Source organism: Stigmatopora nigra, chromosome 11, assembly GCF_051989575.1.
Source record: "Stigmatopora nigra isolate UIUO_SnigA chromosome 11, RoL_Snig_1.1, whole genome shotgun sequence".
NCBI classification, from domain to species: Eukaryota; Metazoa; Chordata; class Actinopteri; order Syngnathiformes; family Syngnathidae; genus Stigmatopora; species Stigmatopora nigra.
Genome location: NC_135518.1, coordinates 5,948,883 through 5,970,892, shown reverse-complemented (window position 1 = coordinate 5,970,892; position 22,010 = coordinate 5,948,883). Strand labels below are relative to the sequence as shown.

The window sequence follows — 22,010 nt, the reverse complement described above, 5'->3', positions numbered from 1 at the left end:
CCGTTCTGGGGTCGATGCTTCATACCTACAATCCTCATTGCGTGGAGTTTGCATGTTCTCTCAGGGGTTTCCTCTCACATCCCAAAAACATGCAGGGTAGGTTGGTTGAATACTCTAAAGTTCTCCTAGTTATGAGTGTGAGCGTGAACGATTGTCTGTCTCTTTGTGCCCTGTGACTGATTGGCCACCAATTCAGGGTGGTATCAGCCATGTCACCCTTGTGAGACTACGTTGTTTGGAAAATATATTAATAGTGACATTAACCTACAATTATCCTGAGTATACATTATTGCAATTCTGATAAGAAAAACAAATACAATTACATATATATTTAAAAAAAATCAAGATCCAACATGCCCAACATCCATACTGGCAATGGAATGCCTAATTCTGTTATGAATGTGATGATGATATGGCACTAAGGATCCTGCTTATCAATACATCACCTTTTCCTACGACCACAAACATTCACAGGTGCCCACACGTACGCACACACACACACAGAGCTGTGTCCCTCTACCTATTACCAGTACACCCTTAAATCAATAATGGCAAGTGAACAGCAGCGAGCAAATGAAATCCAAAAGACCCTGCGCTCTTCTCATTCCTACATCCATCACCGTAAATGGCTAGCCAGCAGGGTGGAGCCAGAACAGCGATCAGTCATCCCCATGGTGATCTCAAGAGCGTTCTCACATAACTGACACGTGGTTGGTCAAGGCCTCAGCCATCTTCTAAATGGCACTGAAGATAAGAGTTCAGCCCATCCATACGATCTTTTAGTGACTGTTGAGCTGGAACTTATATTTTGAGCAAATGTGAAGTTTTTGTTTCAGTAGAAGGGCTCTACAATATTCTATGCAAAACCATTTACTCAAAAAAACCTTCAAATTTTCACACGCCATCTGTATTTTGATAGTGGTATTAAATCTAAGATAATAATCCCCAATGGGAACAAAAGCATTACAATTCTGTCAAGTATCATTGGGCATGTAAAACCTATCAGATTAATGACATGCAATAAATCCTCCCTCAAAAACAGAATCATTTTAGCTGCAGCCCATTAATCATTTCCCTTTTATTTACTTGTTGTGGAAGCATCCTGCATGGTTTTGTGATTGCACAATGTAGAAAAGATAAACCAGATATACCAAAACCTCAGTTCCTAACTATTGATGGTCAAAGGTTAAATCCCAGGTGGGTTCGGAACTTCCTTTGTGGAGTTTACATCTCATCCTTCTGCTGTGATTTTATCACTAGTAGACATCCAAACTATTTTAAGAGGGAGGGTGGCAGTGAATGAATTTTTGCTCATCAATGCCAGCCCACTAACGTCAAATGAATGGGATGTCTAACATTGTCAATAGCTACCAATGAGTTAATATTTATTCATTTTTTTCAACCACTTATTCTTACAAGTGCCGTAGGGGGTGCTGCAGCCTAGCTCAGCCATCTCTGGGCACCTGGCAGGGGATATCCCAAATCGCTCGTGTCAAATGAAGATTCGACTTGTGTATTAATGATGTTTGCTTTGGCATATGGTATCATGGTATTGAAAAGCATTTCTTATCGTAAGATACACACAGGCTTCCATCCATTCAAAGTATTTCTTCTTAAAGTCAATGCCGGCCATGCTCACATATAAAAAAATAGTCTTGGCTTCATTTTCAATCCTGAATGTCTATTTATGTTTTTGTTTGAAGCTGCCAACTGGCTTCCCCTGTTCCACCCTTGAGAAAAGACCGCTATTATTTAAACTGCGTCCCACGGGTACGTCTTTGTCTGAGTTTCGGTTTCATGCAGAGACAATAGAGACAAGGAAAGAAACCAGAAGGCCGGACGCTGCTGAGTAACTGTCACAAGCCGAGGGCAATGAGCAAGACCACCTATCAGGATTATATTGATTTCAACAAAGCAAAACAGTCACACTCAATAATAAAGGGGAAATTCTTTGCTCTCTGAATAGCAGACAATTTAGTTTTTAGTAATATGTAGGAAGAATCTGATACCATCAGTCAAATATTTTCCACACTTATTGAAAATAAGAGGATTTTACATGACTAATCCACATGAGTTTCGAAGAAAAATGGCTGTGGCCAAACATTGCTTACTAGCAGGTGCAGTGTCATCTTTTGCTGTGTTTTGTAACTCATGTTTTAATATCCCTTACAGTGTTTCCTGTCTTTCTCTGCTTGACATGCATGCACTCAAAGTAGACAACAAGCCACTCTAAAGCAACCAAGTTATGAGATGATTGGATGCATTTTTAGGCATAATCTAGCTAGCTTGCAACCAAACCCTGTGTCAGTTTTGTTTTTTGAGAGTCTGTACATGTTGGCTGAGGTTACATTTTCCCGACACTTCCACAAATCAAATGTCAGTGTTTGCTTACCTTATCAATCAAAATGACTCACTTGACTGCTCTTCTCATAGTGTTTCCATTACAAATGTCTTATGCAGAAAAAACAATCATGTTAGTATTATTCAATTCATTTGATTAAAACTGATTGACTCCTCATTTGACCCAATACAGACAATAGAAGTTTTGCCCAGGGAAAAGCTATGAGTGGGAAAATGGGAAGGAAGAGACAGTTGTTTTACTTATCTATTTTTGCCAGAGATGCAGAGGCAAGACTGTCAAAGTCTGCTCAGCGGCCTTTGACTGATGTGAGATCAAAGTAATGGCTGCTCACAGTGGTGCAACATAAACGCAAACGCAGTTGAAGAGCGGATGCAACGATACAGTTTAGATAAGAGTGGGCTTCCCGGATAGAGTTTTGCTGTAGAAATACTCATGGTCATTACATAACATTAATTAAAAGTTGATTTATCCATTTTGTATGTTCCAAGCAAAAAGGATTAATGTATCTTAATAAAATCTTCCTTGGGGGTTCTTGTGAATGTTAATGGTGTTGGCATTAAAAAAAAAAGAAGAAAAACTGATATGAGACTGCATCCCAGGTGGAAAAACGTTTTTGCGCAGTACTACCTCTCGTGAAATAATAAAGCTGTTAGAACAATTGGTTGTTGATGTGTGGCCAATGTAAAAATGTTCAATTTAAAAGGTAACTTTTGTTTTGTCGGTCACAGTCAATGACAGTCAATTAGTGAAGTTATTAGTTTTTGAATACACATTTTTGTATAAGTGTAACCTTATTACATATCATCAAAGTGCATCTGAATGAAGCTGTGTTTTGAAAGGATAGCACAAACGAATCAACACCATAGTGTCGTTGTGTTTCTACTACCTGCCACTCAGTTTTGAGAAGTGGCTGTAAGAAAGAAAGCCAGAGATGGAATAAAAACAAAGAGAAAAAAGATGATGTGGCGTTGGCAGACAAACAAGGACAGAGACAGAGATAAATAGCTGCCAAAAGCAAACCCAAAACAAAAATTGTTGGTGTCTAAAATGGCTGGAGTTTCTTCAGGGAGAAAAAATACACAAAATCCCAAAAGTGGAAGATGATAAAATCTGAAAATGGCAGAAAATCATTAGAAATGAAATAATTAAAGTTGCATGGTTTTTGGGTTACTTGAAATTCAAATCATCGAGAACATGAAGAAACACTAACAAAAAACATTTATTTTAGGGAACTTTGGTTTCATTACTTTTTCATTTTAGAGTAACTCGGCAGAACAGCAATCTTTTGTTGTAACATTTTCTTTTGAACCTTATAGAACTTGCTACTCTGACACAGTTTAAAGACTGTAGACAGACATAGAGCCTTTTATAGAATACACTCACTGCTATGAGACCCAAATTCTACAACATGGTGATAGAAGAATAATGCTGATATTATCTGACTATGGGGAAATTCACATTTAAGAACAACTGCCTTTTAATTATATTTCAGTCAAGTCAGATTCTTTGTGACAATGTTTCAGCACTAGTAAAAAAGTAGTTCATAGGGAAAAAAAAGATCTTGTGGTGACTAAACCAGTGTTGTACTGCAGGGGTATTGAACTTACATTTGTTGTAGGTAGCATTGTGGCCATTATTAATCATTTTTTATCAAGCTGCTGCTCACTCTGGGCTAGTGGTTAGGTCAGCACTGGTTCTTTCTGTTTCAACCAAATAAGCACAGGCTCAAGAGGTTGAAAACGGGTACTGATTGAACAACCAAATCGTTGCTGGGCCAGAGAAAGGAGCTGTGAGTGAGAGGCAGTCAAATGGTAGAGGTTGAGCCCAAGCAGTAACACAAAAATACCCCCGTTTTCAACTGTTCTTGCGGCCATCATCCTACGTTGAGTTATGACTGCTGCTGTTGATGTTCCCGACTGGCCAAGCACAGATCGCACTATCCAGTGATGCCTTGCTGTCTTTGGAGTGGAATTTGGAGTTCTGTCTATTCCGGCCAAAGCCACCAGACTCCAGGACGCAGGGGCTCATCCAGCCTGACTGGAAATGCATGCAGACAATATTGGTTTGTCTGGTCTATACGATCAATTAAGCCAGAGGTATAACATCACCAGTAGAGAGCAAGGACAGCTCTCAGCATCTTCTGAGTATATAATATGTTAAGTGCATTTTAGAAAGCCTGCCAGACGAACCGTTCGGCCCTATAGTGAAATGTTATCCCGCTAACAGACAACACGCTCTGACCCCAAATACACTGACCCACTCTATCATGTAGGGCAGGGTCTGGAAGAAGTTATGGTGGTGAGCTGAGAAGGAAACAAGATGTTTCTCTCTTGCATTACAGCATGTTAGAGCCGTCATACAAAAGTGCCAGCCCTCAGCAAACCACTTCACATTGATTGCACAAAGGTACTTATCTTTAGATTGCCTTCCGGGTTTAATTTATTGAGTTTGGACATAAAATAAAACTATGAGAACAGCACTAAAAGTGTGTCATAAAACATTACAAAAACAACACTTCATTTGATCAGATAATTCCTGAGATTGGTAAAAAAATATATATTTATGACAATGTCTACAAGTGATAATGTATCATTTATGTGTCCATAAGCTTGTCTTTCATTGATTATATTGATCAGTAGGTGTAAAATGTCAGTGTGGCATCAATCAATCTTGGTTTGCAGTATTTTCATTTTTCCTCTCCCATTTGAAAGTGCCAGCTTGGATTTTCATCACATTGCATTTTGTTGGTGGCCTGACATGTCTGCTTTAAAACAATACAACAGGTGAAGATTGAGCATTTTGTTCTCTTAAGTAATCAAAATACAATAAAAGTCACGGCTGCGAGTATCTTTCTTTGCTTTTCTCTCGGTCCACAAAGAGTGAGACAAATGGATGTGTCAGCGCTTGATGGAGCGCTGTGATTGCTCTGCTAGGTGCAGGCTATTACTTGGCAATATAGGCAGCGGCAGAGACAAATCCTGTTTGAATCAACCACACATAATAGCTGAAACATGACAAGATGTTCCACAGCGCAAAGATATAGGAACTGAAGGAAACCTATGAATTAGAATATAATAGAAAACTATCAGTGCTATTACTCAAGTCTTTCATTTTTTGGACCTACCAAATGTTGGTAAACAGCCTTGTCCCATAGTTGGCAAACTCATCTTTGTCTTTGGCCAAATGGTAGCTGTCTTTTCCTTCAGATGGACATTACGTCTGTCAACTAGCGCTGACATGATTATATATATATATATATATTAATAAATATATATAAAACCTTATGATTTACAACTTTATTGCGCTTTTTTTGGGGGGTATTTTCTTGTGAACTAAATACATTGAAATCAAATTGAATTGGACGTCTATTGCTTTTAATGGCACCAAAATATGAGCATCTAGTCATTAGTCCTCTATGTTAAATAAATTCCCTCTCATTATCAATGACAAGTAATTTCTTCAGAAAAACTACAGTTTTGTGTTTCTCTTAAAAGTAAAATATAATTTTGATCACTTTATAATATGACATCAGTTTTTTAAAGTTTTTTGATTGACTCATGGATAAAACTTTGAAAAAACCTAAGAAAAAACAAAACCTAACATTAACACCCTCTAGTACCGCCCACCCGTCTCTTTTCTGCTTCTCACATAGTGATGGTTGGCCCAAAAAGCTGTCCGAGTATGTTCTGCTGTCAGAGGGATAGTGAATGGGAGCACATTAACTATCGGCCCCGGTGTGTCCCTGAAAAGAAACAAGCCAATTAAGGAATCCCCCGCTACTGCTTAAGCCCAGTTATGGCAGAGGTCACTGGGATGAACGCCGCCGTGCTAAATCATCATACCTTTTTCAAAATCTCCGTCAGGGGAAGCTGAGCGTTACAAAATTATTCCTCTTTTTTTCATTGCCGGCCTTCACTCAATATGCAGAAGGAAAATCATGTCAGCGTCCTTCAAAAAACTATTCGGTCTCTCAGCTTTTGCGAGGTTATTTTCTCTGGTCTAACCCGAGTGTTGCAGAAAATGTCTAAGATGAAAGATGCACATTGTTTGAGAGCAGCGCCTTAATTCTTGAGAAAACAGCCTTTAAGAAAATGCCTTCCAATTTGACCAAGTCTTGTCCCTGAACTCACATCATTGGAGTATGTTTCTGTGTTGCTTTTAATTTTTTTTTCAAATGTTAGTCATGTCATGCCGAGTTAACAATTAAAAGGCATTAAAATGAAGAATAAAAGAATCGTTTAAAGAGAATCCTGAGTACAATGACATGTTGGTTTGATGTGCTATATTTTAATATTAATCAATCGCCTATAATACACACCTTTTTAAAAATAATTAGCAGTTTAATCCTCTGCTTTGCCTTCATTCTTTAATCTTCAGTCATTTTACACACAACTTGCCTACGTTGGCTGGCTATACACTCTCTCATACAATGACCTTACCGTTACCAAACCCCTTTAAGCTGCTTCTTTAACACAACATGTAGTCTACCTGTGTATTCATCACTTCACTCTTATGTCACCTTAAGTGTCTAGTTTCTTCTGCAGTAGGTGTTAACCATTACCATTGCCATCCTTTTTAGCAAATACCAACCATATCTGACCTTCTAGGATGCTGTCCTGAATGCCAAACTTGCCTGTCACTATTTCATCTCTTCTCGAACCACTTCATCTAAGTCACTACAAAAATTCTCCTTTTCCTCTAACTCACAGCCTACCTGTGGAGCATACTCACTAACAATGTTCATCATCACACCCTCAATCTGAAGTATCAAACTCATAAGTCTACCCTACACTCTACTCACCTCTAGAACACCATTTTCTTCAATTTAGCTCTTACTCAATTTTTGTTCATACTACCTTTACACTACCTGCGATTCAGGGGACCCCCCGCCTCAGGGCCTGTTTGTTGTCTCAAACAAATATTGTATTGTAATTGTTTTCATACAACTAATTAGGATTAACAATACTAGTTTCCTTTCTTCTAGTGGAGCAGAGTCTTTGATTATAGAGCTGTATTTGATATTTCAAACTACAAGTGGTCCATCCCTGGCTGGCAGCTACAAGATGGCTTACTCAGCCACCTGATACCAGGCTGTGCCTAATATGGTGGGGATTGACTTCCTCTTGCTGGTTTCCAGGAAAAGAAGGGGATTTAAACTATTTTACCTCCCAAGATTTTCACACCTTCCCTCAGGCCCTCTCACCTTGATGCCTTAAATATTAATGTTAAATCCGTGGATAGTGGATGAGTGAGGAGGAGAGAGGGCTGACAGCTTAATCGTGGAGGCAAAGGCCACCCCTAGCCTTTTCTCAATACTCAGGATGGATGTCACCACGACCTACATGATGTAATCATCCCCATAGCCCTGATATGGCTTACTTTGGCCCATGCATGGAGAGGGACAAGCACGAAGAGGTAAAAGAAAAAACTCAGGGATTCACTAGAAGAGGATGATTTAAGTGGATCGTCCAAGTATGTGTGTGTGGTTTTACAGATTTGGGAAAAATATTCTTTGCATTTTCAAACATGCTTTTTTGCACAATGTTGTTGCCAATCCAAAATCAAAATAGAATAATCTTCTGTCCATTTTTCTAATATTTCTTGAAAAGAAACAGACGTGGGACCGAATACATAATATCTCCATTCCCTAAGTTTCACCTATTGGTAGAGGTATAAATCTGGCTTATCAAAAAACTCCTCGTTATTAGTATTTTTAGTTCAATGAACTAATACCTTCCATCAGTTGCTATCACACTTGGTTTTCATTTTTAACCAGGTAGGATGCTGCTATTTTGCTTGAGGCAACATGACTAATAAAAATACTCTTATTGAGTGGTCGGCTGTCATAAATACAGTGCAAAGCATAGCTCATGCAATCGTTTTCTCTTGTATTGAAGCACTGAAAACCAAAGGTGAAATGAGGTCCAGATGAAGAGTGAAATTTTATTCACTCAGCATTGCTATGCTTTTTTGTAGAGGCTGCATATATGTATACTTTAGTTTGAGAATGTGACATTATTACAGCTGCCGCAGCTGGACGTTTGGACTTATTGCCACCCAATTTATTTTCCACCGATTCACATTTAAGTGAGGTGTTACCATAATGTGACATGACAAAAGAAATTGACAAGGAAATATTGAACCACATTATAAAAACCTCCTGCGAGGCCTTATCTCATTATTTGTTTCCAAGTAAGCTTATTTCCCATGAGGCCAGAGGTGTTTGACCGAAAACAAAGATGTACATGTGACAGTCACTGAAATCGATCTGGTAGTTGCAAAAAAATAAATAAATAACATGATGGAGAGTAAATACAGAAACGGTAATAATAGTTGGTCACACAGTTCTTACCCCATTCACAGGATATGTCTTCCATCCCAGCTCTCCAAGCACAGACGTTGTATCCAGCAGCACAACTGAAATGAAAAAGAGGGTGGAAATCCACACATTATCCATCTGTCAGCGCACAAAAGTTCAATTTTCACTCCGGAAATTGAAATATCAGTCATAAACATGTTCATTTAGGCATTTTATCATAACAGAAATGAGTTTTCTTGGATGAATATTTATCAGTGTAGCAACACAAATGCTGGGAACAACAGTCTTGCCACTTGCCACACAATTTTGGGACTGATAGATTGCCCTCAAATTGTTGTCAACAGTCGATTCCATTGCTTGCTATTCACCGGTTTTAGTCATTTTCAGCAACAATATATGCTCCCTTTACTGTGCGCCTGAGATAAAAAGCAAACGAACTGGAATCAAACCTTGTGATTGTAATACTGTCTGTTGTGAGAAATGCATTATAAACGCAATGCTTAAACTGAAATACCTAAAGCACGGTTAATGTAGAATTAATGGCCTGGGGTCATCTTTTTGCATGGCCCCCAACATTAAATTAAATGCATTTTCTACCATTGTGAATGAAAGATCACATATTACAGAGTTTTTATCATTTTTTTGAATGTAAAGTACATAAATAGGAGTGTAAACAGGTTTTACATTAATAAAGACACCCACACACTTAGATGCACACACACACATTTACACATACTTCTGGCAAATAACAGCATTTTTACTGTTGTTTAAAAAGTTCACTTACAGTGTGAAGGAATCGTGCAATTTGTACTGACACTCTATTCTGTAAGTGACAACATTTTCTCTGTATAACACCATCCATATAATCATTACACTTAGGGACCTACAATCATGCAACTGACATCACTTCAAATAACCTGGCAATGTATACATTATTATCATTTATAAATTGCTATGCTCAGGAAGAAAGAAATTGACATCAACATCTCTGTGGAGATCTCTGACAAGACTGGAGGAAAATTGAAAATTTTTACGTCAGTTCTCATAGAGCTTGTATGCATCTGCTCAGCAAGATTTTCATCAGTTCTCTTTCTTGTTGGCATAAAAAAAACATCGCAAATATACTTTAGAAGTTCATATCAGACTTATCCTAGCATCTTATAAAAAGCCACAGTCAAATATATATATATATATATATATATATATATATATATATATATATATATATATATATATATATATATATATATATATATATATATATATATATATATATATATATATATATATATATATATATATTCAGTAGGCATGAAAATATTGAAAATATAATACCTTTTGAGGTGAAACTAAAGTAAGAGTGGCAACTCTCAAGTCACTTCTTTTTAGAAGCTAATTGTTGCCTAATTGTAGCAGTTTAATGAAACAGAACATTTTATTCATAAGTCATTTTAGACTCAAGTTCTAAATAGCCTTGAAAACTGCAAGCAGTGAGCAGGCATTAAACATTTTATCTGCTCCATAAATGAGCATTGATCCATTTGAAAACACATGTCCTAAAACATTATGATATTGATTAATCATTGATTTCGCATTCAGTGTGGCATGAAAAGTTTAATGCAGAATGTATTTTACGTTTGTCCTCTCTGTAATTTGAGCATGGTTTAAAAAGGTGGTCAGATTTTGAGGATTCTCCGCTTTCTCTATCTTCGCATGCCTGTGAATGTCATGTCAGGGCCACTGTCAGGCTGAACAGACTAGCTGGCAAATGCCAATGGTTTAATTGGGCATCATTAGGCCACTTTGTGCTTCATACCTGCCCAGTATCTTCCCAAGGGGATAGCCTGATTACTCAAAGTTGGCTGGGTTGCTCACATCCCACTGTGGGCACTTTCACGCTTTGAATAAATGCATCCGAAAAATACAAGGCACAACACTCATAATTTGAGGAGAGGGGACCGGAATCCATTTGTAAATTTTTGCACCTTCTGGTTTGAACTGAGAGGAATGATAGTGAAAGTGCCAATGTTCATTCACTTCTAAGCCTCCCACTTGAAATGTATACGATGTCTACTTGTGACTAATTTAAAATGTGGTTAAATATTGAAAGTTCTTTGGCTATTTCAAAGTACATACTTCATTGACTATAGTATACAATATATAATGTTCGGTTTATTGAATAGTCTTGACACAAAATGTCGAGTAAGTGACTACTTCCGCCCCCACTCCCTCCTAGCATACAACAGAAATGGATCCTTGTATGTAACTACATCAGCACTGTTAATACATAAAACTAAACAAACATTCGATATAACAAACAACACATGTGAATAAGCAATCGCGGCAATCACTCGTTTCACAATACCAGCTGCATACATCTCCACTCCGCTCCGCTTACCCACAGAATCTAGACGCAGATCCAATACAATAAAAAATCTTTTGCATAATGTCTTTATTTATATTTACTTTGAAAAAATGAATATTCCTGTTTGGTACATGCTAAACTGCAAGACCTAATGTGGAATGTAATATTGCACCCTCATTCAGTCACACTGCAAGTCATGAGTATTAACTTTTTGCTAAACACACCAAAAATATCAGATTTAGCAAAAATAATAATAATAATACAATCTGAACTGAGCATTAGACCCTGCCGTGTGTATATACTAATCATAGACATGTAGTGGAATGTATGTGTCCACACTTGTAGTTCTAAATGACTTCAACAGTATGCACTAGATCTGCCCCAATATACAATATATATCCATCAATCTCTTGCTGTATCCTCTATAGAGTTATCTTTCAGGAGGGCACCCACAGACCCTGCCTGGAGCCGGCAGTCCACCGGGACTTCAACTGGTTGATATAAATAGAACATGAGCCGGCCAACTCACAAATAAATGGAGCTCCAGTAGAATGATGACATCGCTTGTCTGTCCTGGAGCCCTCGCATCCCTCGCAAACATCCTGAAATAGTAGTATATGTGTCGAAAGAGTCTTATAGAGTCTTAAATTTGTATTATCCTAAAAACTGCCATACTGGCTGAGAGTCTAGAGTAAATGTGTGAGTCAAACAACATTTATTGTATTTTTTGAGTAATGGGTCGAGGAGAAAGTATGGCCTACATGCAAATAGATGACTTTCACGCACTAAAAAGAATGTTAACAGCTTGTGTACCTCATGAGAACTTGTACGGAATGGCTTTAAATATCCCCTCAAGTCCTCAATTTCAAACCTGCAATCATAGCACTCATTTGGCAAGAAAAAGTAGGAGGTCACCAAATTTAGAGAAAAACTGACTGTTTTGCCATGAGGATATTTTAGTTAAGCTATGATTAGTTTTGATCATTTGTATTTCTTATTTTATTACTATGGTTTGAATGGCAGGGTAGCCTGCCCATGAAGCTGCGTCACCAGACGGAAAAAATATCTTATTTTATTGTATTTTTTATTAGTAACCTCCAAAATTAGGATGTCAGTCTCGAAGTGATTAATCGACTATCAAATAATAATGGCAAAATGAATTAAAATGATAAGTATAGCTTACTGTTTCCAAATGGGTGGCTAAATAAATGTATACATTTAGTGTGTTATTTAGTGTTCTACAGATGAAGTAAGAAGGGATCCAAAACTTTCACTAATATCAACAAGGTTAAGGACATAAATAAAGCAGAGGAACACATAGAGAATGTGCTATACTCACTTTTCAGTTACTTGGTGATCAAAAAGTATTAGTTCTACATTAGTGTTGTAGCAACATTCTTAAGACAGAAATACACATGAAGTTTAATATAGAGTGTAACATGGTACGATGAAAGACATGATGTGATATATTTTAAATTTGTTTCCATTCAGTTTCATATTGTTAAAAAGTATTGAACATTCTGAAATAATATATGATAGACAAGCTCATTTCCCCTTCATTTACAATTGAAATAGTCACTCAGGTCATATATTTCAAAGATATTGAATTCCTCTTAAATGGCGAGCAAATTTTAGTTTTACCGAATATTTTAGAATAAAAACAGAGGTGTTGAATTTGATCTCTTTAAATGTCAATAATAGCAAAATGAGTCATTGTCTGCACTTTGCCATGGTGTTGCACAGTGGAAGAATTTTTGTGTGTATTTCCCAAATGTATTTATGGCTTTCTTTAGACTTTTCTCATAGATTCTGTTAGACCTTTCCAATGACTCATACATTGGGTGAGGGTGCATTAGATCAATGACTTCTAATTCCTGAAACTCTTTCGCTTGAAGAACAATTACATTCTCAGTGCTGTCGAAACCAGGGGACAAAGACCTTATCTTCAGATTACCAGTTTAATGAATCAGGTTAATGAATTTCATTTATAAAGTTTCACTGTTCAGAGAGAGCAAAAATAAGGTAAATTAATGAAAGATTGTTTTTCTCTTTGAAAGATATTCTGTTCAGATATCTCGGGTGCTTTTTTTTTTTTTTTAAATCACAGATGTGCAACTTCAAGTCATTGAAATTTGCATAGAAAAAAAATCCCCAAAAAGCTATTTGTCATGTCAAAAGAACTATTCTAGAATATTGACACAGCTAAACCTTAATTCAGTTTATATACATTGATGATTTAAAATGGGTTGATAATACGGGATAATTAATACGTAAATGATAAAAAAATAAAAATAAAAACCCTATTTGAATATTTAGGGTAATCCTAATATTTGGGGAATTTACTGAAAATAAATAACACTGCTGTGTGAAATGTTAGCAGACCAAGTGCAACTTAACTTTAAATTTTCAAAACTGTGATGATAAAGATTCGCCAAAGAAACTATCTACAGACACTCTAATTGTACCGCATGTTATACACCATTACAGTAACAGGATGGCGAGTTAATCCATCATTTAGATTTAAAATGTCCCATAAATGTGCATACCCACTATATAGATTAATTCATAAAACAAATAGAGGCCACCCGATGGTGCAAGGGTTATTTTGCCTGACTTTGATATGGGCAGCGTGGAATCAATTCCAACTTGGTGGTGGTGTGATTTTGAGTACAAATTGTTGTCTGTCTCTATGTGTTTCCTACGATTGACTGGCGACCAGTCTAGTGTGCAGCCCGCCTTTCGCCCGAAATCAGCTAGGTTAAGCTCCAGTCCCATGCGACCCTGACGAGTAGAGGCGGTGTCGAAAATGAATGAATGAACAACAAATAGATCGTGGCTTTCTTGGAGAACAATGGTATGGTATTAAAAGTAGCTGATATATCATCGTTAATTGATATCAGAGATTTATCTTTTTTTTTTTTGGTCATTGAGTTTGTGCTATTTTCGTCTGGACGTATACTAGAAGATTTTTCTTAAGCTAAATGTGTGCCTTGGCTAAATGATGTTTTGGAAATAGTGCCTTATCTAATGCCATGCGGACTATAATTGAGACTGAATCAACATTGCTGACAGTGCAGACAAGCAGTGCATTTGTCACTTATGCCACAAGAAGCAATTAGTCAACAATTGTTTCCACTCAATCAGCAGCATTACAAACTTTCAAATAAATAATTAGCACGCTCGTCCCTAATGTTATCCTCGAAAGAATATAGGCATTTTTTTCATTTGTAGTCACGCGTTTAAAAAATCCAAGCCAATGAAAACACATTATGAGGCAATTTTTGAAACTACCACATGCCTATTCAAATAACTACTATAGTTACTTACAACTGAAATGTAATAAAAACACTCTAATCCAAAATGACGTTTGAAAAAGATTCCCGCCTAAAGCCTTGATGAGATCTTTCACAAATTTTCACGCTCAGTCGACCTCTTGGCCTAAGAAATAGCCGTTGTGACAGGTCTCAGTGTCATTATGGAAAACCAAGCAAAGAAGCCAGCAAATACCATGAATTCATTCATTCCGCGTAGTTAAAAAACTCAAACTAAAACCAAACAAAAAATGTATTTCGTAAGGAAGCAGTATACTTGGAATAACATGTTCAAATTTATAAGCACGCTTTCTATTTATAAAAATGAACACCAACATACACATTCAATAGAAAGAAAGCAGACACGCATATAGGAAACGTGTGGGAGTGTGAACGCTATCATATGCATTCTCGAACTCACACCATACGTTGGCGCTTTTACACACATGTACAATAATATTCACACAGCTCCAAACACACAACAAGCATGTGGATCTCATACATATTACATTTTCCAAACAACGATAATAATGTCATCAATGAAATTAAAAAAAAAAAAAAAAACAGTTGGTCATCCAGTACCAATTATGGGGTTTTCTTCCACACCTAGCCAGAAGTATATTTGCAAGATGACACAATCACAAACACCTAGTATTTCACGCTTTCGTCATTCAATCCTCCCTTGTACTAGGAGATCATTATATCAGTTTTCAGGTTGTCAGGTGACAATGATGTCGAGAGTGAGATTAGATTTCCACACTCACCATTGCATTATGATTTTTTTTTTGCTAGATTTGTCAATATTTTGCCTAATGTTTGCAATTTTTCAAGCAATACATCTAAAAAGTATGAAAAGTGAAGACTTATAGCATTTACTTGGTGGTGGTTTACCTCACAGTATTTCAATTCAGACTGAAGGGAGGTAAAAATATAGTCTGCCAATAACTGATGTGAAAAATACTTGGTTATGTTGTTATGTGTATTACGATAAAATGTAACCCTTTATAAGGGACTCACTCAAATAATTGGCAGCCATATAGACGACGCTAGATGTCCAATCCTTTTTGATTGGGAGAGGATAGCAGCGGAGAGTTGTTGTCAATCCCCTCCAGTCCAAAAGGATTGGGCGACTAGCACATACAATGTCACTGAAGGGTGAGAATTCATGCCTAGTCTTCCTAGTTTAAATGATTTGGTCGTCAATCCTTACCATTGGCGGGCAATGAGTTAAATACAAAGAGAAAGAGAAAATAACTTTATAGAGCGTAATGCATGTTGTAACCATGGTGTATTTATGTTTATATTATTTATTTTATTCATATTTTACTCATTTGTGGATGTATTTAATTATAAATATATATATATATATACAAATAATAAAAAATATACAATTGTGATAATTGATTTTTTTAAAAATACATATTACAGTTTGATGTCCATATATGTAGATAACAGGTCATTTTTGTCGTATTTATTTCTTTCCCCCCCAATTTCCAATTGTCACTTGGCGTATAAAGGGTTACAGAAATGTAGTACTATATTTCAAAGTGCAAAGGGCCATATAGAGTACAATAAAAGTCAGTTTTGACATTTTTTATATGTTGTAACACCGTAGTTGAAATATGTTGTCTATATTTATATACATCCCAATTAATAAATCATAGGCACAATCCAAAAGTTAGTCAATTAATTTCGGGAAAGGATCTTCTATGAAACAAATTTGAGTTTGGACAATGCCATCCTCTTTTTTTTCCTCAATAACATTTTTCTGTAGCATCTTTTCAAGGAACATGTTAGAAATAGTGCGTGTGTCAAAGTATCTCACCTTGATGGCAGTGGCCACAGCGAGTGAGGACAATTCCAAGAAAAAGTGCAACAGGGACAAATCTTGGTCCAACACTCATATCTGCTGCAACATCAGTCACCGGCTGCAGCGGAGCCGAGCGCGAACGTGGCCGGGAGGGAAAGCGCGTCAGTCGGGGAGCTCCACCAAAAAAAAAGCACCGATCCACTCGCTGTTCCAGCTTACATTGTCAGAATCATTTTGTTCCTCATCACCGGATCCATCCTTTAAAAGGTGGAGCAGCAACAAAGGTGCCAAAGGTAAGTTTAAAAAAAAAAAAAAAAAGCAAACCATATATGAGTCGTAAACAAGACAATTTTTACAAACTTGGCATATTTCCTGTCGGCTGTAAGTTATTGCATCACTTGAGACATTGCACAGGAATCTTTGCTGTCAGGCTACATGGCGTCCGTGTTCATGTTCAGGGGATTCCGAGGCACTCTTTCCCCCATCCAAACCGCTGCAGCAGAGAGCGATGTTCTGAAAAGATGACGATGAGGAGGACAGGAGGTGATGAAGCACGCGGCGACGGAGACTGTCCGCATCTGTACAGGAGCCTCGGCACTAGAGGGGGTTAGCTGACAAGGCAATGTGGGTGTGTGCGCGCGTGTGGGTGCGTTTGTGTGTACCAGGTACTCATAATGGGAGCACATTTATGGAGGGTTTCCATAGGATGACAGTAAAATCGTTGACCAAACCTGAATAACTAAACAAAAAAATGACTTTACACTAGAAAAATAGCCTCAGCAGCATAGTGATAGAATGGTAAAATCACACTTGCCTTGTATTTCTTTAGTTGGGGTATGAATCTAGGCTCTGGTTTGGATCTTGGATGTCCCTCTTGTCCTTTGCATACAATCTGGAAAATGTTAAATTCTTAACTTATTTTTTCAATGAAAATTAAGATGAACTAGCGTTCTTTTAATGGGTGGGGGGGGGGGCTATGCTTTGCATGAATAAGATAATTAACCCCCCTGCCGCCCCTTCCCTATTGTCAAGCATGTATACTAGTGACGGGAAGAACAACAAAAGATACTTCATTTAGAAGCCAAAACCTTTTACCCTCCGTAAAACAATTACTTACTTCCTGCAAATATTTCACTGGTGAAGTTACCCGTCCAGACCCTTTACCCATTATAGAGCATAAGTAATTATATTTAACCCATTATAGAGCATAAGTAATTATATTTGGCAATTAATGGACATAATTTATTTGATATTTATAAATAATATATAAATTATTACAACCTTAATCAAAACTAAATTGAATTACAAATAAAACAACATATACAATGGTTACAGCCCCATGTAATGTAACTGTAATAGTATTTAACTCATTACATGCAATTGATGGTGATAGACATCAAATTTATTTAAACCGGGAGTCCCCATTCAGTCAAAATGGAATGGACGCCAATGAGTTCAAAGATGGCCTGTCGGGTTTAAAAAAAAAAAACACATTTGAATTTAGTTTGAAATTAAAACATGAGGCGTGTATGAAACTGCCATAGAATTATGATGAAATCAAGATTTCAGTGTTTTTATTCGGTAGTATCTTACGAGATTTTACCGATATGAAACGTTTGCTTTGACACTAAAATTTTGAAACACTAATAACTAATAAACTAATATTGATGGAATAGTGTATGTCCATGCTTTGCTGCGTATTCAGAATATTCATGCGTACTGCTTCGGTGTGTACTCAGTATTCAGGTCATCCTGGGTTGCGGGAAATGAAGGTACGGAAACCTTAGTCCATGAAGCAGCGATATAACTAGTGGAGTTGTGGGGGAGAACCTTGTTTTCATACAATTTGAAATAACCAGACAAAATTTCACTGAATTAAAAAACAAATCCTGTTAGTAATGGTTATAGACGGGTTTATATGGAAATACCCAATGGAGGAAGTGCACATGAGGTACAAATACATAGAAAAAACTTAACAAAAATTTGGAAAGTGCGTAGTGACTGACTCACTCTTAGCTGCATTTCTTAGCTCTGTTCACAGCAATTCGACAGAATTGCTATCCATATTTTCTAGAAGATAAATTGGACTGCGGCTTATACTCGAGTGTACCTTTTATTTTTTCATTCTGATCACAAACATCTTATGTCTTATTTTTTAGGTTACAATTATCTAAAAAAAACGGTTAAGATGTTATGTTAACTGGTACCCATGTGTCTACTGTTGTGTTTTACTATTAATTTATACTGTAGTGCGATTTAGATAATAGTCCAAGAAATACAGTAATAAATATTTAAATATTTCAATACTTTCTTAGTAATTGTCGGGTGTTCGGAGTTATCTTTTTTGAGGACTAATGAAATGCGACTAAAACCAGCTTTCCAGCAGGAGGCAGTACATCATGATCCAAAATGCTTGTAAACAAGATAATCCCCTTGCCGAGTGAGTCAAAACCCATGAAAAAACACTCACTTTCATTTTTCGAAAGTGGAATTTTTGACACTTTTTGTGCTTTTTATTTTGTCCGAAAAGTGCGATTTAGTCTGAATATAGTTTTGAAGCATGTCAAATCACTTTCATCGCATTCAAGTAATGTGACAATTGTGTGTGTTATTCTCTCTACTAGGATTACTTTTAACTATTGTAGAAAATGCCTGGTGATTTATAATAATCATTTAACTCCTTCTGACAACAATAAATATTCAATTCATTAAACTGTGAGGCTTGGCTGTTAATGTGCATCTTTCAATGCCGTTAAAGGCAACTAACAAGTTAAAATGGATTATGCCTGTATTCCAAATATAATCACTAACATTGATGCGGCATTTCCTCAGACTTTACAAATCTTGTCTCCCCAAAATGATCTCCAGCCACTTGCTGTGCGCCACTGAACTTCATTGACTGCCAAGCCAGCAATGTCAGCCAAGATCGAAGGTCTTCCCCTCATCTTCATGGGCAGCTCATGAGTGAGTAAGCAAACCGTCGGCCGTCTCACCGGGTTAAACAAAGCTATTCTGGCTGCTGTGATGAGGCCCAGTCAATCAAGGCATATAGGAACAGCTCGCTGTCAGCACAGTGACTGTAAATATATCAACATCACAATCCGTCTACCCTGCATAGCTGCCAACCAATCACTGCGCAATGGGTTGAGACTGCCAGCTGACATTTTCCACGCAAAGCATGCAAGTGCTAAGGAGAACTGCATGATAGAATTCACAATGCAGCAATGTATTTGTGTCTCTCTTTGGTGTTGAGATGACGCTTTACAAATAAAACTATGAATTTGGGCGTACTTAGTATTTCACATTTTTCCCAAACAATTAATTCATTATTTGTGTAACCTTTGTCAAGTCTTAAATAAAAAAAAGATGGTGGTAATGCTGACAAATTATGAATTATAAAATATTCTTATTCTATTATATTTTAAAAATGTCAACATTTACATATCTCAATGGTTATAGACGTCCATCGCATAAAGGGATGTCAGCTCTCCCTGTTTAAATAGAGAAGACATTGAGTAGAGACAGACTCACTTAAAGTCAAAACAAAAAGGTGGAAAGAGAGGCTCATGAATGGGTGATTATAATTTTCAGTCATAGTAAAAGAGTTCAAATGTGCTTCAGGTGGGAATCAAACACTCTCACATACAACTGATCTAAAAACACTGGAATGAAAAGCCCTCAAAAGTGATCATGCAAGTTAATTCCTTTGATGAAGTTAACAATATTAACTATATACATTGAGTTGGGTATAATAGATTACTTAAAATAATTTAAATCTGCTTAAAATCTTTATATAGCATGATTAATAGGAAGTTTAATTTTACATGTAAAATCAGTTTTTAACAGTTACAGTCAGATGTTCTACACAAAAAACTTCAGTACTGTACTCCAGTATAAGGATATTATTCCTCTGCCTTAATTATTTCAATACAACAAACCCTGAATGTTTGGAAAGTAAAAAATAAAAAATAAATACAATGTGTCAATAATAGAAGATTATGTCCCTTTGGAAGGTGAAATTGATGACAAGACTCCAGTCTCACAAAGAATGATGATTGAAGGAGATAACCCACTTACAGAGGTCCTCTCTCACTGCCCTCCTGCAATGATTTGGTTTCCGTTGCTGTAATGGTTTCCAGTGAGGTGTGACTGTTGTGTATAGGGCCTAACTGTGAGCTATTATTCCCCCTGTGCTACGAGAACAAACTCTGTCCATTTGTACTCATCATTGGCTAAAAGTACGAACAAGAACACATCAGCAAAACTGACAGAGGATGAAACTTTATAACTCTAAAGGTTGTCTTCATGTTAAGGAAACAGTCACTACAGTATTGTGTATATTGACTGTGTGGGATTCTATTCATAACTGCAACCTCATGAAAATGTATAATCAGTTTTATCGATTTCATAAAATATTCAGAATTCAACAGTAAATCTGAAAAGTCTTCACCATTCAGATTATGAATATGTTGTAGAAAGTGCACCAAAATTAATTCAGCAAACATCTTTTTGTTTGAATATGCAAACAAATGTAATACTATTTTAATTTTTTTTTTTATAATAAATATTTATTTAAAGTATGTTCCTCCTAACTCATTAAAACTCAGTTTACAGTGGCAAATACATTAACTCAACTGAATCATAATTTAGGTAATACATATATTTCTTTTTTTGTTTATTTTTGCAAATGTCGGACAGCCAATCAATTTTAAATGGGAGGGCTTGCAGGGCAATAATAAATGTTTATTTTTTGCCACCCGCCCAGTCAAATGGATCAGACTTCTACTTGTGGAAAAAAAACCTCATTTAAATTCACAGCCGAAGGATGAAAAGACCCACGTGAGTAGACAGGTATTGTCAAATGCCAGCATTTGTCACAAATCAAATTACAGACAAGGGAGAAAAACATTACATAAATGGTAAAAGTTAAAAATGAATTGGGAGAAAGTCAAACTATAAGAATATGGAATTGCATGAGCCCGACAACATCAGCTTTGCACCTGCGCACCGATATGTATAGTTATCCATCTTCGCAGCTGTCAATGGGCCATAGACTTTAATCTAGATTCTCATAGTGTTAAGGGTATACGTGAAGAGCAAATACTGAGGGAGTCTTATCACAACTAAGAGCAGGAAACGTCAGTAACTCTAACTGGTGGATATCTTTGGCCATCAATAAATATAGGGGCATGAAATAGATGAATGAGTATTGGGCATTTTCTGAGGACAAACAGTCGATAACATGAATATTTTATTTCACAATTTATCTTGACCTGGACATTAGGATAACTGAACAAAGGATAAAATACTAAGATGGCTTATTTGAAATACCTCTGGCCAACTAATCTACTCCACAAAGACTCAATTAAAAAGAAATCACTGCAAACACAATTGCAGTTTTATGGTGGAATTGTGAAAAAAATTCTTGCCATTATGATATCGTTATTGCATGAAGGCCTATCTGGCAACAAATCAATCTCTATGATCACTCAATTGTAAAGCTCCGTGTCAACCACAAAGCACTTGTTAAGAAGTGGATGCTCATTAGATCACAAAACAATGTATGGCGTACAGCCAGTGTTGTTCACAACAAAAACACAAAATGAATCATCAGGGAAATGACAGGAATGAGAACTGATAATATGAATGAAAAGTAATAGGCATCATTATCACCTGTCAGACTTTTCAGTTACCTTGCAGACACACTATAATTATAGATAGAAGAGATGCAAGGTGGCAAGCAGCCACCTGACAGCTTCTGAATCCTGCTTTCCCATCCTTAAACCCCAAATTTCCATTAGTAATTGACAAATGGATGGATTAATGGTGTATAAAATGACACA

General features: G+C 36.7%; 1 protein-coding gene across 7 annotated transcripts in view; it reads right to left on the bottom strand.

The window, feature by feature from the left end:
* Nucleotides 1-22,010, bottom strand: part of LOC144203892 (ephrin type-A receptor 6-like) — a 125,756-nt gene that overhangs the window by 73,180 nt on the left and 30,566 nt on the right. For 5 of the 7 annotated variants that reach the window (XM_077727472.1, XM_077727476.1, XM_077727474.1 and 2 more), the window contains exons 2-6: nt 16,982-17,059; nt 16,830-16,906; nt 16,387-16,680; nt 16,183-16,285; nt 8,715-8,779 (exon numbers count right to left, since the gene is read on the bottom strand). In XM_077727472.1, coding sequence (XP_077583598.1) covers nt 8,715-8,779; nt 16,183-16,285; nt 16,387-16,494 — 276 coding nt within the window. In that variant the 5' untranslated portion in view covers nt 16,495-16,680; nt 16,830-16,906; nt 16,982-17,059. The remainder of the gene's footprint in view (nt 1-8,714; nt 8,780-16,182; nt 16,286-16,386; nt 16,681-16,829; nt 16,907-16,981; nt 17,060-22,010) is intronic. The other 2 variants (XM_077727475.1, XM_077727473.1) reach the window with 2 other exon arrangements.